Source organism: Oncorhynchus tshawytscha, linkage group LG10, assembly GCF_018296145.1.
Source record: "Oncorhynchus tshawytscha isolate Ot180627B linkage group LG10, Otsh_v2.0, whole genome shotgun sequence".
NCBI classification, from domain to species: domain Eukaryota; kingdom Metazoa; phylum Chordata; class Actinopteri; order Salmoniformes; family Salmonidae; genus Oncorhynchus; species Oncorhynchus tshawytscha.
In genome coordinates, this window is record NC_056438.1 from 26,026,196 (window position 1) to 26,044,581 (window position 18,386).

Consider the following 18,386-nt stretch of genomic DNA (forward strand, 5'->3'; position numbering starts at 1 on the left):
GGTGATAATTATAGCCATTGCCTAATATCTCAAGGTATTCAACACAGCACTGTATTCCCCCAGTGAGTTTAGTTAGAGTTCATAGGTCATACTCTGCTATGGGCTAGTACAGGTTCTAAGATGTCTTGTGAAAATCCCTGTAAAAGCTATCAGCTATCGGGAGGCAAGGCAAGACATCTTCTTTAGCAGCCAATTACTCATCCAGACACGAGGCTCCCTAGATGGGCCATATCTCTCATCTCAATTCATAGGCAAGGCACACATACAGTATATGGGACTGTATTCAAATCCACAAAAAAGCCTGATGGTTCATGTTATGCCTGTGGCATTTTTTGTATGCAATGAGAGAGCGAGAGACAGACAGATAGAGAAAGTGAAACAGCTGTAAGCTAAAATACAAAAAGGTCTAGAACAAAGATAACAACCCAACACATGGGGCTGCGGAGTGGGGCAGCGGTCTAAGGCACAGCATCTCAGTGCTAGAGGCGTCACTACAGACCCTGGTTCGATTTCAGGCTGTATCACAACCGGCTGTGATTAGGAGTTCGATAGGGCGGCACACAATTGGCCCAGCGTTGTCCGGGGGCCCGGTGTTCTCCGGGTTAGTGTTTGGCCGGGGTAGGCCGTCATTGTAAATAAGAATTTGTTGTTAACTGACTTAGTTAAATAAAGTTTAAATTAAATAAATAAATGGATCCTGGACACAGGGGGTTGGTGGCACCTTAATTAGGGAGGCCGGGCTCGTGGTAATGGCTAGAGTGGAATAGTATCAAACACATGGTTTCTATGTGTTTGATGCCGTTCCAGTCATTATTATGAGCCGTCCTCCCCTCAGCAGCTTCCACTGATCCTGGAGCTTTTCTCTACTGGGTCATGTTAGCAGTGGCTGTGGGTTCACACTTCGCACACATAGGAGAGAACATAACAGGGATAGGAGGGTTGTACAGGCATGGAGGTGTTGGGTAGCTGACGGATGGCCTCCGAACCCTGTACCTGTAACATCAGAACGGGCCGGTGGGAGCCTGACACCCTGCGAGGCTCCAGAGGAAGCCTGGTGAACAGGCATGATGAGTCCGACCGCTTTACCATCTGCCACTATGCATTTATCAGCTAGTCAGCCAATGGGGTCAAGGCTGGAGCTGGACAGGGGATTTCCAAAGGGAGGGTAGATACTAGGTGTAAAGGTTATCGGATATGGATCCTGGTATGTTTGTATGGGACCTGGTACTGGAGCCTGTATTGTGTGGGTGGTAAGCGTAATGTTACAGGACATTTGCATGACAATTGCTACTTGTATAGTGTTTGTATGATAATATTTGTATACTTGTTTAATTAATTCAAGAAATCAAATCCAACTTTTGTTTTGTTTTTTGTTCAATTTCACTTTGCCCACCTTACTCTCAAAAAGAACAACAGAACACTCCCCATTTCTCTAATGATAGTTACTTCAATCATCAATTTTGACAAGGCACTTCTCCATTCTTGAATTGGAATTTCAACTAATTTCTAGCACCAGCTAACTCTAGCTGTCTACTTGCTCAGATGCACAACTGAGACTATTTGCACCTTAAAGGGCAATTCCACCACTTTTCAGCCTCATATTCATCATCTCCGGTGCCAAACCAGTGTCTAAATATGTAAAGACAGAGCATTTCTATGATCTGTTGTTAAAAAAGAAATGAACGGTCCTAAAAAAATGCTTCCCTGTGGCATCTCAGGCTATGGTTAAAAGTAGAAAACAGTGATTTTCAAAACTTACAATGAGTTTCTATCCAGAGGGAGGGTATTTACCTGCTCCCCACGCCACCACGAATCTCATAGTGTTGAAAATCACTGTTTGAAAATGTTTTCACTTTTGAAGATGTCATCGGGTAAAACTTTGCAACTTTAGATTTGTTTCGACAAATCTTAGAATTGCACCGTTTTCACATATGATTTTACACTGGTATTGTACTGGAGATACTGAAAATGAGGTTGAAAAGTGGCGGGGTTGCCCTTTAAAGCTGCCACGTCCGTTTGCCATATCACGACAACAAAGAACGTGATGCAAACAACCGCACATTATTGCACACGCGATAGAAGAGAACAATATGTACTGCACTAACAACGGTGTGGGGTGGCCAGTGACGCTGTTCCCCCCACTGCGGATTCCATCTTTAAAGACTATCTACACCTAGAGACTACTTGTACTGACTCGCCCCACATCCAAAACGTACACGTATAACCATGGCAGGTAGCCTAGGGTTAGCAGATGCTAAGCAGTACAGTACTGTTTCATCTTCCGCGTAGGTCATCGGTTTTATTTTCCAAAGATTGCATGTATGAGGTGTGAAAGCAAGACTATTTGCATTGCGAGCGTTGGTCCAGTAACCGAAAGGTTGCTGGTTTGAATCCCTGAGCCGACAAAATGAAACATCTGTTGATCTGCCCTTGAGCAAGGCGCTTAACCGTAATTGCTCCAGGGTCACCGTCAATAATGGCTGATCTCTGGCTATGACCCCACTCTCCGAGGGTGTCTCAGGGGGAGTTGGGATATGGAAAAAAAAACACATTTCCACCTCTCACTTGTACAGTGGGGCAAAAAAGTATTTAGTCAGCCACCAATTGTGCAAGTTTTCCCACTTAAAAAGATGAGAGAGGCCTGTAATTTTCATCATAGGTACACTTCAACTATGACAGACAAAATGAGACAAAAAAAATCCAGAAAATCACATTGTAGGATTTTTAATGAATTTATTTGCAAATTATGGTGGAAAATAAGTATTTGGTCACCTACAAACAAGCAAGATTTCTGGCTCTCACAGACCTGTAACTTCTTCTTTAAGAGGCTCCTCTGTCCTCCACTCATTACCTGTATTAATGGCACCTGTTTGAACTTGTTATCAGTATAAAAGACACCTGTCCACAACCTCAAACAGTCACACTCCAAACTCCACTATGGCCAAGACCAAAGAGCTGTCAAAGGACAACAGAAACAAAATGGTAGACCTGCACCAGGCTGGGAAGACTGAATCTGCAATAGGTAAGCAGCTTGGTTTGAAGAAATCAACTGTGGGAGCAATTATTAGGAAATGGAATACATACAAGACCACTGATAATCTCCCTCGATCTGGGGCTCCACGCAAGATCTCACCCGTGTGGTCAAAATGATCACAAGAACGGTGAGCAAAAATCCCAGAACCACACGGGGGGACCTAGTGAATTTTTTTTATTTTACCTTTATTTATCCAGGCAAGTCAGTTAAGAACAAATTCTTATTTTCAATGACAGCCTAGGAACAGTGGGTTAACTGCCTGTTCAGGGGCAGAATGACAGATTTGTACCTTGTCAGCTCGGGGGTTTGAACTTGCAACCTTCCGGTTACTAGTCCAACGGTCTAACCACTAGGCTACCCTGTAACACACTACGCCGCCAGGGACTCAAATCCTGCAGTTCTGGACGTGTCCCCCTGCTTAAGCCAGTACATGTCCAGGCCCATCTGAAGTTTGCTAGAGAGCATTTGGATGATCCAGAAGAAGATTGGGAGAATGTCATATGGTCAGATGAAACCAAAATATAACTTTTTGGTAAAAACTCAACTCGTCGTGTTTGGAGGACAAAGAATGCTGAGTTGCATCCAAAGAACACCATACCTACTGTGAAGCATGGGGGTGGAAACATCATGCTTTGGGGCTTTTTTTCTGTAAAGGGACCAGGACGACTGATCCGTGTAAAGGAAAGAATGAATGGGGCCATGTATCGTGAGATTTTGAGTGAAAACCTCTTTCCATCAGCAAGGGCATTGAAGATGAAACGTAGCTGGGTCTTTCAGCATGACAATGATCCAAAACACACCGCCCGGGCAACGAAGGACTGGCTTCGTAAGAAGCATTTCAAGGTCCTGGAGTGGCCTAGCCAGTCTCCAGATCTCAACCCCATAGAAAATCTTTGGAGGGAGTTGAAAGTCCGTGTTGCCCAGCAACAGCCCCAAAACATCACTGCTCTAGAGGAGATCTGCATGGAGGAATGGGCCAAAATACCAGCAACAGTGTGTGAAAACCTTGTGAAGACTTACAGAAAACGTTTGACCTCTGTCATTGCCAACAAAGGGTATATAACAAAGTATTCAGATAAACTTTTGTTATTGACCAAATAATTATTTTCCACCATAATTTGCAAATTCATAAAAAATCCTACAATGTGAATTTCTGGATTTTGTTTCTCATTTTGTCTGTCATAGTTGAAGTGTACCTATGATGAAAATTACAGGCCTCTCTCATCTTTTTAAGTGGGAGAAATTGCACAATTGGTGGCTGACTAAATACTTTTTTGCCCCACTGTACATGCAGTGAAACAGGACAAATATAAGCACCCCCTATTTGACACACTGATATTCAACGCTGCTTACCTAGTATATACTGTTGATTTAACTGCACTAGCAAGACAATACCCACTTTATATTTGTAAATACAGTTATACTTGACATAGCACATTCCGTATCTATTCTGTACATCCTATTATGTACATTTCAGTTTATTACTTTGCATACGACCTTCTTCTAATGACTTGATATTTGACTTTTAAAAAAAGATCGATATTCATTATTGTAATGTAATGTCGAAGGAGAAGGCATGCAAACATTTCCCTGCACCTTTTATACATGCTGTAACTGTGGTGAATTTCATGAATTGCCTCAGATTGACCCATTCCACATACCTATAGGTCTAGGATTAAGTTGGGGAGCAATGAAAAACATTGGTAGCAGATTGGTTGGCTGACAAATCTGAGCAGACACTGGGCCTCTCTTTAGTCACCTGCCCTGACAACAAGGAGCTCGTTGGGTTGTATTTAACCCGGCCTCCTTGGGTCACCAGGTCTGTTGAAGGGCTAACCGTTAGCAAACAGGCTCCTTTGGTTGCCTACAGAGAACTATATTAAGGGCTGGTGCCTTGTGGTTGTAATGGGGCCCTGAAAACAGAATATGTTTTCACAGAAACATGATTCTCGCTTGGTCCGTCTAGCAATCCATTTTGATTAGTATTGTTTTTTTCTAAGAATATGATGGTTGGGTGACCTTAGACTCTGGACTCACGTTTTATGGATTTGTGACAACTGCAATACAGGCATGTGTTCATACTGTATACTGTCTCTGTAAGGTCATAAACTAAATAGCCAGTTGAGATACAGGGTGTTTGCCTAGTATTTACTCAAATACATATAGTATCCTACTTTGAGGAATTCTAGACAGTTGGTAGCTATATACCTGCTACCAAATGGTACTAAATATTACTTATTTGAATGAATCACAAACAAACATAATAGTACATACTAGATACTTATTGTGTAATAACAATCTTACCTCTTTTCTCAAAGTAAACACCAGGTAAATAGTAAAGTTTTAGATAATCAATCACATTGTAGGCAGCCATATTGGCATGAAGCCGTTTGGTTTGGAATTGTGTGGAGAGCGTCCTAACGTCCCCCCTTCAACAAGGCATTTCTTCATCCGTGCACTGTGGTAGAGCCAGCAGAGACACAGGCATCTAAAAACTGCAAACTTGGAATGGACTTGAGTACTTCTCCGGTGTCACTCTGACCTTCCTATATGGTGGGAACCTCTACCCAGTCCCGACAGACAGTCTTACTTTACTAAAGCCCTGTCAATGAGACATTTGTGTGATCTGAAAAACAGAAATCGTTGGGTGCTACTTTTCTGCAGTAATAGAGGGCCTGTGTCTTTAAGAAATTCAATGCGAGCAAAAGTGAGCTGTCATCAATACTCTTAACCATGCCCGGCATGCAGGGTCGCTCCTTACAAGCTCCATTGTTTATTTTCTACCACACACCATTTACCCGAACCCCCACCATCACCACCACTACCCCATCCTGGTGTCTAATAGATATCTATTTACAAACCGATGCTGGCACTAAGACCACACTCAATGAGCTGCATAGGGCCATAAGTAAACAAGGAAATGCTCATCCAGAAGTGGCACTCCTAGGGGACAGTGATTTTATTGCAGGGAAACTGAACTCCGTCTTACCTAATTTCTACCAGCATGTCACCTGTGCAACTAGAGGCGACAAAACTCTAGATGACCTTTCCTCCACACACACAAACGCATACAAAGCTCTCCCTTGCCATCCATCTGTCAAATCTGACCATAACTCTATCCTCTTGATTCCTGCTTACACAAGCAAAAACTTAAACAGGAATTACCAGTGATGCGCTTAATACGGAAGTGGTGCGATGAAGTGGATGGTAAGCTACAAGGCTGTGTCGCTAGCACATCCGATGGCATTGCGGAGTTTACCACATCAGTCACCGGCTTCATTAATAAGTGCCTGAACCATGCATGATAGCACCAGCTGTTCTGGATGACTGTGTGATCATGCTCTTCGTAGCGATGTGAATAAGACCTTTAAACAGGTTAACATTCACAAGGCCGCAGGGCCAGACGGATTACCAGAATGCGTAGTCAGAGCATGCGCTGACCAGCTGGCAAGTGTTTTTCTCTATTTCTCTATGCATTGTTGGGAAGGGCCCATAAGTAAGCATTTTACTGTTAGCCTACAACTGTCATTTACTCAGCATGTGACAAATAAAATGAGATTTGATTGGGTTGGACCCTGTGGGTGCAGTTCGCACCCGAATCCTGAGGTGTCAGAGTGGCAGGCTGCAGCTATAAGCCAGACCCCTTGGCATGAAGTAAAACGTAAAGCTGCATGGCTTCTGTTATGCCGACATTGGGGAAGCACAACATGTAGGTCACATGGATTCATTCCCATACACTATATTAGCCAAAAGTTGACTTTGTGGAAATGTCTGGATTACCTAGTCCTGTAATACCAAACAAATGACCAAGGTTGTTTAACGTTTTACTTCAAGTACTTTACATCAAGTTAGATTGGGTTGGTTTACAGGGTATGGTTTAAAAACAGATTATGGAGTAAGAAAACCAGTGATGTGAAGACCTCGAATTCCCTTGTTCAAAATCAACCACTAGAGGGCATTAACCCCCATATCTGACAGATGTTCAGAAATCAGCAACTTAAACCACTGGGAAAAGATGCATAACAGGGGTGCCAGGTTCTCTTAGGTAGTCTAGTGCATTCCCACACCTCAACATTCTCTCAAAACCCTTCATGGGTCTGCTCACTCTTCGGCCGTGCGGTGTCTTCCCACTTCTGACATCAGTGTAGTGAACTTGGTGGTGGTCTGACTCCGAATACAATAACACCACTGTCTGACTCTGAATACCCGGATTTATGTTTATCCATGCAGCATTGTAACAAAGCACTGCAGGTATGATTGAATTCTAGTATAATTCATATTCATACCAAATTTGATCTATTGTTTGTTTTATTTATCATATTTATGGACCTTTGATTTATATAATATTTTAGGTAGAGGAATAGATAACGTAATATATGCAAGCACGCGCCATAGTGCGCATACAGAATCCGCATCATCATAATATTTTTAGGAGGAAAAAGCACCAAACATCACTGAATATCCGACCAACCTCCTTGACGTCAGATAGTTGCCCTTGTATGAGAGAGATGTCGACTTCCTCGAATTTGGGATTTCCAAAAGCACAGGAAACAACTTTAGTACATCATTTACTTTTTCGTCCGTCGTTTCCAGGTGAAATGAGGTAAGGACACAAAGCTTTGTCTTGCCCAATTTCGGAATGAAATAAGAATTTTGCCGCAGAGACCTCTACTTGGAGATACTTTAGGTTATGTTTATGTAGGAAACTTCCCCTTATCACAAAACTGCATAGAAAATCACCAAATGGTTAGTCGAGGGGCTTTATGTGGCTGAACATTGCGTGACTGTTAACATTCTTTTCAGTAGCCTAAGCCTATTATGCTCATTTATTTCAACAAGCCATTAACCACAACAGGATTTGTCAAGACTTGTTGAGGATTTTTAGGAAAACACAAGACAAAGTTAAGAATTGAGTCGCGTAGTAGGCTGTGTAATGATTTGTTTTATTGCCAAACAAATACATATATATTATTCTTATAATTGTTGTATTCAAATAATGATAATTATTTTGTATTGTCATGACCTATTATTATGTTAAATACTGTAAAAGATGCCTTCTTGTGGAAGGTATGCATGTCATAATTTTTTATAAATCTTGTATTAGTGTGTATTCTTTTCTTTTCTAGGCTCAGCATTCGACTTGCTTACCTTTTCCTGTATAACCTGCTTCAGTTCTGTGGGCACACATGGATATTTGCAAACATGACAGCCAGGTTTCTCACATTTGGTGGAGGTAAGTTGCCGAGATCAGAGTCAAAACAGCAGAGCTGGATAGTCTAGACCAGGGATGGGCAACTTCCACTGAACTCATAACGAGGCGCTGCAGGGGTCTGCTACCGGTGTGCTGATCTCGTTACTACTGTTATTCGTACATTTTATCATGCTTGATACTCGTGATCGGAAAACCCGGAAGCGTGCTTTAAATGTTGGTATAGCCTATACTTCAAATAGGCTACGCGTTACTGCGCTATTACTCAGATCACATCTTTATGTTCCTTCATTCATTACGCACATGCAGTCAGAGCCGGCCTTAGCCTTTTGTCATAATTTTTAAAACATTTTCGCATCCCCCTCTTGACAGCTGGGAGAAATTGTTTTCGTTTTTGCGATTTCAAAGCAAGTTTGCTGCATTTCTACACATTTTGCCATGGAGGGGAGAGAAGATTTAGCATTTTATAACAAATTTCATGCAACTCTACACATTTTGCCAAAGGGTTCCCCTATGGGGACAAACCGAAGAACCCTATATGGTTCTACTTAGCACCTTTTTTTTTACAAGAGTGGAGACTAATCTAAAAATGTTTGGCTGACAGTCAGTGACTTACATAACGAGAAAAACTGCTGCAGGCTGCCAGTAGTTGCCCATCCCCTGTCTAGACTCAAGAGCCTATTCATAAATGCTTTACGAGACTGTATAATGCAGTATGAGTAAAGGTAACATATGAACCCCAACCGAATGGTCTTGTTTTCCAGACGCGCTTGCTGACACCTTCTATGCTGTGGGGGTTGTGATGAGTCTATGCCAGCTGTTGTCCGTGCTGGAGCTCTTCCACATCGCTGATGGGATCGAGAAGGCACGCCTACTGCCACGGTTTGTTCAAGTGTGTGCCACTGCCAAGCTTAACACTGTGTTCTGTCTCTTTGGAGTCTGGACCCTGTTCAAATACTACAAAGTGTACCCTTCATCCATTCACTGAGAATTTTCACTTCACCGATCAGACAAAATAGGACCGGTTAGAGCAATTCATCTCTGATTAGTGGTCCTGTTTGGTGTGTACACGACTGTACGTGACTGTGCAAGCAACAAATGGAGATAAGTGATGCACTATGTCATTTTGGAAAGCACAGTATGTCTGCAACGACTTCTGTGGTTGTAGTTCACAACAATATCAAAGACCTCAAAAGTAGTCTAATGCCAACGTTTTCTTGTCCAGGTTATGACCAGAAACTTCCTACTGTTTATGGTGATAGTCAGTCAAGAGGAGATCCAGAGTAAACCGGTTGTGTGTGCACAGTTTTACCTGTGGAATATTCTAGATCTGTTAAGGTATGTATATTTAATCGGAACAAAGACATTAAAAGGGTTTGGGTTGCACATTTTTGCCCTAACGCAGCACTAACATCCGATTCAACTATTCATCTAGCCCATTATTAGTTAGGCTGGAGCAGGTGTGTTGACCTGGCAGTATGGTGCCGTGACAACAACCTTTCCCTCAACCTCAGTAAAACCAAGGAGATGATCGTGGACTATAGGCACAGTCGTGAAGCCGTAGACTGTTCTCTCTGCTTCCGCATGGCAAGCGATACCGGTGCATCAAGTCTGACACCAACAGGCTCCTGAACAGCTTCTATCCCCAAGCGATAAGACTTTTAAATAGCTAACAGAATGGCTACACACACTGTCTGAGTTGACCCTTGTATTTTGTTTTTGCACTGTCTCTATGCACACTCACAGGACTCAACACATTCTCGCTCACTGACATGCCAACACACACATGCACACATTAATACTGACTCTACACACACATATAATCATAATTTACACTTCTGTTACTCTGTTGATCATACAGTGCCTTGCGAAAGTATTCGGCCCCCTTGAACTTTGCGACCTTTTGCCACATTTCAGGCTTCAAACATAAAGATATAAAACTGTATTTTTTTGTGAAGAATCAACAACAAGTGGGACACAATCATGAAGTGGAACGACATTTATAGGATATTTCAAACTTTTTTAACAAATCAAAAACTGAAAAATTGGGCGTGCAAAATTATTCAGCCCCCTTAAGTTAATACTTTGTAGCACCACCTTTTGCTGCGATTACAGCTGTAAGTCGCTTGGGGTATGTCTCTTTCAGTTTTGCACATCGAGAGACAGGCATTTTTTCCCATTCCTCCTTGCAAAACAGCTCGAGCTCAGTGAGGTTGGATGGAGAGCATTTGTGAACAGCAGTTTTCAGTTCTTTCCACAGATTCTCGATTGGATTCAGGTCTGGACTTTGACTTGGCCATTCTAACACCTGGATATGTTTATTTTTGAACCATTCCATTGTAGATTTTGCTTTATGTTTTGGATCATTGTCTTGTTGGAAGACAAATCTCCGTCCCAGTCTCAGGTCTTTTGCAGACTCCATCAGGTTTTCTTCCAGAATGGTCCTGTATTTGGCTCCATCCATCTTCCCATCAATTTTAACCATCTTCCCTGTCCCTGCTGAAGAAAAGCAGGCCCAAACCATGACGCTGCCACCACCATGTTTGACAGTGGGGATGGTGTGTTCAGGGTGATGAGCTGTGTTGCTTTTACGCCAAACATAACGTTTTGCATTGTTGCCAAAAAGTTCAATTTTGGTTTCATCTGACCAGAGCACCTTCTTCCACATGTTTGGTGTGTCTCCCAGGTGGCTTGTGGCAAACTTTAAATGACACTTTTTATGGATATCTTTAAGAAATGTCTTTCTTCTTGCCACTCTTGGCCAGATTTGTGCAATATACGACTGATTGTTGTCCTATGGACAGAGTCTCCCACCTCAGCTGTAGATCTCTGCAGTTCATCCAGAGTGATCATGGGCCTCTTGGCTGCATCTCTGATCAGTCTTCTCCTTGTATGAGCTGAAAGTTTAGAGGGACGGCCAGGTCTTGGTAGATTTGCAGTGGTCTGATACTCCTTACGTTTCAATATTATCGCTTGCACAGTGCTCCTTGGGATGTTTAAAGCTTGGGAAATCTTTTTGTATCCAAATCCGGCTTTAAACTTCTTCACAACAGTATCTCGGACCTGCCTGGTGTGTTCCTTGTTCTTCATGATGCTCTCTGCGCTTTTAACGGACCTCTGAGACTATCACAGTGCAGGTGCATTTATACGGAGACTTGATTACACACAGGTGGATTGTATTTATTATCATTAGTCATTTAGGTCAACATTGGATCATTCAGAGATCCTCACTGAACTTCTGGAGAGAGTTTTCTGCACTGAAAGTAAAGGGGCTGAATAATTTTGCACGCCCAATTTTTCAGTTTTTGATTTGTTAAAAAAGTTTGAAATATCCAATAAATGTCGTTCCACTTCATGATTGTGTCCCACTTGTTGTTGATTCTTCACAAAAAAATACAGTTTTATATCTTTATGTTTGAAGCCTAAAATGTGGCAAAAGGTCGCAAAGTTCAAGGGGGCCGAATACTTTCGCAAGGCACTGTATATCTGTATGCCTAGTCACCTTAGCTCTATACATATATACCTTTATCACTCCAGTACAGTATCCTTCAGAAAGTTCAGAAAGTGTTCACACCCCTTGACTTTTTCCACATTTTGTTGTGTGACAAAGTGGGATTCAAATTGATTTAATTGTCTTTTTTTTCACAATCTACACAAAATACTCTGTAATGTCAAAGTGGAATAAAACTTCTAACATTTGTAAAAGATTAATGAAAAATAAAATGAATATATCTTGATTAGATGAGTCTTCAACCCCCTAAGTCCATGTGTTAGAATCACCTTTGGTAGTGATTGCAGCTGTGAGTCTTTCTGGTTAATATGTCTTTAAGAGCTTTTCACACCTCGATTGTACAACATTTCCATTATTCTTTTCAAAATTCTTCAAGCTCTGTCAAATTGGTTGTTGATCATTGCTGGACAACCATTTTCAGGTCTTGCCATAGATTATCAAGCAGATTTATGTCAAAACTGTAACTCGGCCACTCAGAAACATTCACTGTCTTCTTGGTGAGCAACTCCAGTGTAGATTTGGCCTTGTGTTTTTGGTTATTGTCCTGCTGAAAGGTAAATTCATCTCCTAGTGTCTGATGGAAAACAGACTGAACCAGGTTTTCCTCTAGGATTTTGCCTGTGCTTAGCTCCATTCAGTTTATTTTTTATCCTCAAAACTCCCCAGTCCTTAATGATTACAAGCATACCCATAACATGATGCAGCCTCCACTATGCTTGAAAATATAGAGAGTGGTACTCATTAATGTGTTGGATTGGATTTGCCCCAAACATAACACTTTGTTTTCAGGAAAAAAAAGTAAATTGCTTTGCCAATTTTTTTACAGTATAACTTTAGTGCCTTGTTGCAACAAGATGCATGTTTTGGAATATTTGTATTTTGCAAGGCTTACTTCTTTACTGACTTCTTTTCTGTTAGGTTAGTATTGTGGAGTAACTAAAATGTTGTTGATCTATCTTCAATGCTCTCCTATCACAGCCATTAAACTCTGTAACTGTTTTAAAGTCACCATTGGCCTCATGGTGAAATCCCTGAGCGGTTTCCTTCCTCTCTTGCAACTGAGTTAGGAAGAACGCCTGTATCTTTGTAGTGACTGGGTGTATTGATACACCATGCAATGTGTGATTAATAATTTCACCGTGCTTAAAGGGATATTCAATTTCAGCTTTTTTTTTTACCCATCTACCAATAGGTGCCCTTCTTTGCAAAGCATTGGAAAACCTCCCTGGTCTTTGTGGTTGATTCTGTGTTTGAAATGCACTGCTCAACTGATAATTGTATGTGTGGGGTACAGAGATGAGGTAGTCATTCAAAAATCATGTTAAACACTATTATTGCACACAGTGAGTGAGTCCATGCAACTTATGTGATTTGTTAAGCACTTTTACTCCTGAACTTATTTAGTCTTGCCATAACAAAGGGGTTGAATACTTATTGACACAAGACATTTCAGCGTTTCATTTGTAGTTCATTTGAAACATATAATTCCACTTTGACATTATGGGGTAATGTGTGTAGGCCAGTGACACAAACATTTAATCAATTTCAGGCTCTAACAGAATGTGTAAAATGTCAAAGGGTGTGAATACTTTCTGCAAGCACTGTAGCTTCTCACTTTCTCTTTCTTATTTCTTGTGTGTTTTTGTTCTACCTTATGTCATTTTTAGTGCTACATTGATATTGGTTACTGCATTGTTGGGTTTTGAGCTTGCATGAAAGGCATTTCACTGTTCTTGTGCACGTGACATTAACACTTGAAACGAGTGTTAAGATGGAACAAAAATGTGCACCACTCCAATGGTTGCTAATGGGTTGACTTTTGGTTCTGTCTGGCATTTGCAGGTACCCCCATGTTCTCCTGTGTTTGATGGGCACGGATTCCTTTGGCATGCTGTGGGCTCGATACACCCTATCCATCCCCATCTACATAGTCTCAGTCATCACAGAAGGTTCATATGTTACTATTATTTTACATAAGGGGCACTCAGTAAGATTTCATTGCCACAGCTCAGTGATTATTTCAACTATTAAAATACACCTCCTGGTTTTTGAACTAGATTCTTGCAGGGATGTGAATATGGTTACAAAAAAAGAAAATATCCAAATGAACCTGCTGTTTTTGTACAGTGGGGGTTTGAGACCGATGCTTTGACAGTAAACATTAAACAGTGGTTTTATAGGTTGCTTGGAATGTTATTTTTCTCTCACAGAATTTAGTTCCTGACCAACAGATTCATTAGACTATCTACAGACTCAGGGCTCGTTCCATCTTACGGAATGCCCCTTTAAAGGGCCAATCTGCAGTTGAAATAATAACAAAGCTTCGACCCTATCACTCTTTTAGTAAAGAGATGAGGGATAGAGTTTGAGAAATGTAACCACTCTCAAATGTATAGACAGAGCTATGGATAAAATAACTGATCATCCATGTTATCAAAACCATGTTTTGAGGCTATACAGCGTTTGTTTACATTTATGTTGTTTACAAACATTGTAGTAAAACAAGATTATATGTTGGGTTCTGATGGGGTACAACGGTTGAACTAAGCTCATGAGGCATTTCTAAGTTCTTTTTTTGAGGGGAGAGAAGATAGAGAAATGTAACAGTACACTTTCACTTGGTATGTTTTAATCTCCACTCAGTGTCTTGTTTTATCCTATTACAGTCGGTGATGATGTGTCAGGCACATTAGTCAGGCGTTGCATGTTGTGAGGAAATAATATTTAGAACAGACAGGAAGTGAGTTGACACAGCAGGCTGACCAAGATATTAAAGTCAGGAAATGGGACACATTCCAACTTCTTTAGGTGCCTGTGTGTGTTTTTTTTAGACAGTACAGAGTACATGCATTTTGCCTAAACAACTTCTGTGTTTTAACAGTAGACCATAGACATTTTTGCAATTTTGCCTTCCACTTGGTCTATTTTGTGTATCGAAGAGTGTGTGCAAAGAATCTTTCTGCTTTGGTCTTTTCCAGGTATTACCATTCACCAATCACTGCCTTACTTTGAGTCATTGGGAACATACTCATTCCAGCTCAGCCTGCCGGTGTCTGCAGGCATTTACTTCCCTATCCTCCTGAAGGCATACTTACCTTTACTGGCTGTTGGTAAGTTAACAGATTTAGCTTCCTTAGCAGAGCCTAAAGGCGCAAGCTGAATGAAACTGGACGAGCCATTTACAAAAATGGAATGTTTCTGTAATTAATTCCTTAAATGAGCTCCACTATGTCTGACGGAAACAAAGCACTGCATTCCACAGTAAGAACCTCATACCAATGTTTAAGCATGGTGGTGGTAGTGTGATGGTTTGGGGATGCTTTGCTGCCTCAGGACCTGGATGACTTGCCATCATTGAAGGAACCATGAATTCTGCTCTGTATCAGAGAATTCCAAAGGAGAATGTCAGGCCATCTGTCTGTGAGCTGAAGCTGAAGTGCAGATGGGTCATGCAGCAAGACAATCATCCAAAACACACAATCAAGTCTACATCAGAATAGCTCAAAAGCAACGCATTCCAAGTTCTGGAATGGCCTAGTCCAGGGGTTCCTAAACTTTTTTGTCCCACGACCCCATTTTGATATCTGAAAATCCTCACAACCATGTGAAAAACATTCTGTACATGACAGCCAATGTTTACTTTTTTATTTGGGGCCATGGCGGTCAATTGAAAAACATTCTAACAGTATTTCTGATTGTCTTCTCAGTCAATTGGAAATGAGTCTGGCAATGGATCTTATCTCACCACCACTAATGAGATGGGTGTGCTTAATGCATGTCGCCGTCGGAGCTTCTCAAAGTCAGGGGGCGTGGTCGACACTGCACTCCTCATCTCCGCTGTCACATCCAACCTGGATCGATATTTGGTTTTAATGCAGATGATTGCGCTGAATACAGCTTCACACAGATATGAGCTGGCGAAGGGTACCATGAGTTTTGTGCTGCTTTCAAGACAACTAGGATACAAGGTCAAATCATGACGCTTAGTGATCTTCAAGTCGGGAAGTCGGAGCTCTAAAAAGAGGCCAGAGTTCCCGAGTTGGAATTCCAAGTTGGATAGCTGTTCAAAGCGATTTTTTCCTCTCGGAGCTCGTTTTTCCCCCCAGAGTTCCCAGTTGTTTTGACTGCAGTGAATATCAGAGATTTCTTGAGTTGTTTTGAACGGTGATGATTTCTGTATTTTGAAAGTTACAAATCTTGAAAAGTTCATTGTTTACAAGCAAAATATTTAGGAATTATGTCTACAATGAACTAAATACAAAAATAGATTTTGGGTGGAATTTTTCATTAATGCTCAGAGGCCTACAATAGGTCAGGGCTGGCCAACCCTGTTCCTGGAGAGCTACCCTCCTGTAGGTTTTCACTCAAACCCCAGTTGTCACCAACCTGATTCAGCTTTTCAACCAGCTAATTATTAGAATCAGGTGTGCTAGATGAGAGGTGGGGTGAAAACTTACAGGACAGTAGCTCTCCAGGAACAGAGAAACAAAACTCGTTCTTAGAGACCTGTGAATGCATTCGGTCACATGACAGCTCGATCAGCTGTTCGATTTTACTTACGGGCATGTCAACTGAGCCAGGATCACAGTGAAACTTCCAAGTGTTGGGAGGTGAGCAGTCATCACTCGTGTGAGCCGAGGGAAGGGGGCATGGTTCGCTTTTGAAAGACTCTCCAATAAGAATTCTTTCATATGAATCCACCGATTCAGTCACTCATCTGTAGAATGTTTTTAAAAATGTATTTCCCCTACATGCTTGCGTTCAGTTCATTCAGTTTCACAAGTGTCTGTTACATAGGCAAGGATACATTTTATTTTCATTAGTCTTTTTTACATTTGTTTTTTTTAACACATCCATTGTGAATGACAACGGTTCCTCTCAATGCGAAAAATCTTTCCAACACTCCCCCTCGATAACCGCCAAGCATGGGTATGAAATAGATCATTGTCATGCTCGGATCCCATATCTCCACATAGTGTTGCGAACTAGCGTGCACGCAGTGGATTGTGGTTTGATGTAGTTTTACAATCGAAGTTACCTGCTGCAGTACACCTCAGAGTTCTGTTCTCAGGTCTTTTTCCGCCAGTTGCTCTCGGTGTATCCACTATAGCTCAGTGGGTGTATCATACAATGCATCCACATGGCAGAGTGAGACACATTCATAACTAGAGTGCAGAGGTCTGCCCGCCGTTCCGCTATAGATGGAGCCCAATCTGTGCAAAAGCCCACCATTCGAACCCCTGGAATCTGTTTTTTATCAATAGAGGCACGCAGCAAACTAAATATCCCATGTACCCCTTCATGCTCGGGAATCATGAGACGCATCATCATCGCATCTGCCGACGTGTATAGCGAACAAAAAGTCAATACATGGGCATCTCGGCCCTCACAGCTAACGTCCATTTGGAGAGCATAACCTGGGGAGTTTTGAGTCCAGCTTCAGTTCTCTCTTGATTGCTAGCAATATCATAAATTCTTCATTTAACAGTCTTATATAACAATGGTATGAAGCGAGTTTCTGTGCCTCTGCCTCCCCACTCATTGTTTCCACCAAATCAATTGCCTAGCTTTTCACCGTGGGAATGATTTATGTGCAATGGTCAAGTGCTGCCTTTTCATACCATTTAAAGGTCACGCTGGGTTCTTTTAGATTTGAATAATTTTCATTTACATTTTTAAGATTAACCACATTACAATGATTTTGAGATAAAAAATAATATAATCTTTGTAAGTATATATTTTTTCTCTGGATTTTGGAAATTCTCCCATTACCCGATTTTCATATCAGGTGACACCTAGTTTGGGAACCACTAGCCTAGTGGCCACTACCTAAACCCAATTGAGATGTTGTGGCAGGACCTGAAACTAGCAGTTCATGGTCGAAAACCCACAAATATCATTGAGTTAAAGCAGTTCCGCATGGAAGTGTGGGCCAAAATTCCTCAACAGGGATGTGATAGAGACTGATCGACATTGCAGCTAAAGATGGCACAAACAGTTACCGAGTGTAAGGGGGCAATTACTTTTTCACACAGGGGCATTGGGTGTTGCATAACCTTATTAATTAAATAAATGAAATAAGTATCAACATTTAGTCATTTGTTCACTCAGTTTCCCTTTATCTAATATTAGGATTTGGTTGAAGATCTGATAACGTTCAGTGTCAGAAATACACACACACAAAAAGAAATATAGAGAACATCAGAAAGTAAGCAAATACTTTTTCACAGCACTTTCACAGCTCCTGTATGGAATATTTTATATTCAACTACTTGCCCTGCCCATGAACAAACCTGCTAATTGTGACAACCTTTTGTCTTTCTAGGGGCTTGTGCAACAGTGTGGCATTCGCTGAGGGCGAGAGAACTGCGTCTTGACAAGTGGAATAAGAAGATTAAAAGGAAATGAGGTGGATTTCTTATTGCAGGATATATCACTTCGGGAGTTACTTAAGAAGACATGAAGACATTATGACCCAACAGCAAATGAGAACATCTTCCTAAGAAGCCTTCTTTGCACAACATCGCTTTGATGAGGTCACACTTTCGGGAATAGTTGGATAAGCAAAATGTTTATAAACGTGTTCAGTTGAGAAACTTGCTGGTCTCTTCTTCCAAGGCTTGATGTCCAAT

At 41.4% G+C, this 18,386-nt stretch overlaps 1 protein-coding gene across 3 annotated transcripts; it reads left to right on the forward strand.

Annotated features, from left to right (window-relative positions):
- The first annotated feature begins 7,405 nt into the window (after positions 1-7,405).
- hacd4 (3-hydroxyacyl-CoA dehydratase 4) lies at positions 7,406-18,350 on the forward strand. Of its 3 annotated transcripts, none has more exons than XM_024434766.2 (7): positions 7,418-7,637; positions 8,139-8,267; positions 9,008-9,135; positions 9,469-9,581; positions 13,597-13,703; positions 14,733-14,864; positions 18,080-18,350. In XM_024434766.2, the coding sequence occupies exons 2-7, from the start codon at positions 8,237-8,239 to the stop codon at positions 18,160-18,162; spliced, it is 594 nt and encodes a 197-aa protein (XP_024290534.1). In that variant the 5' UTR covers positions 7,418-7,637; positions 8,139-8,236; the 3' UTR covers positions 18,163-18,350. The 3 variants fall into 3 exon arrangements, with proteins under 3 accessions (XP_024290533.1, XP_024290534.1, XP_024290532.1); XM_024434764.2 differs by having other exon boundaries at positions 7,419-7,637; positions 8,161-8,267; XM_024434765.2 differs by lacking the exon at positions 9,469-9,581 and having other exon boundaries at positions 7,406-7,637; positions 8,161-8,267; positions 9,008-9,125.
- The last annotated feature ends 36 nt before the right edge of the window (positions 18,351-18,386 follow it).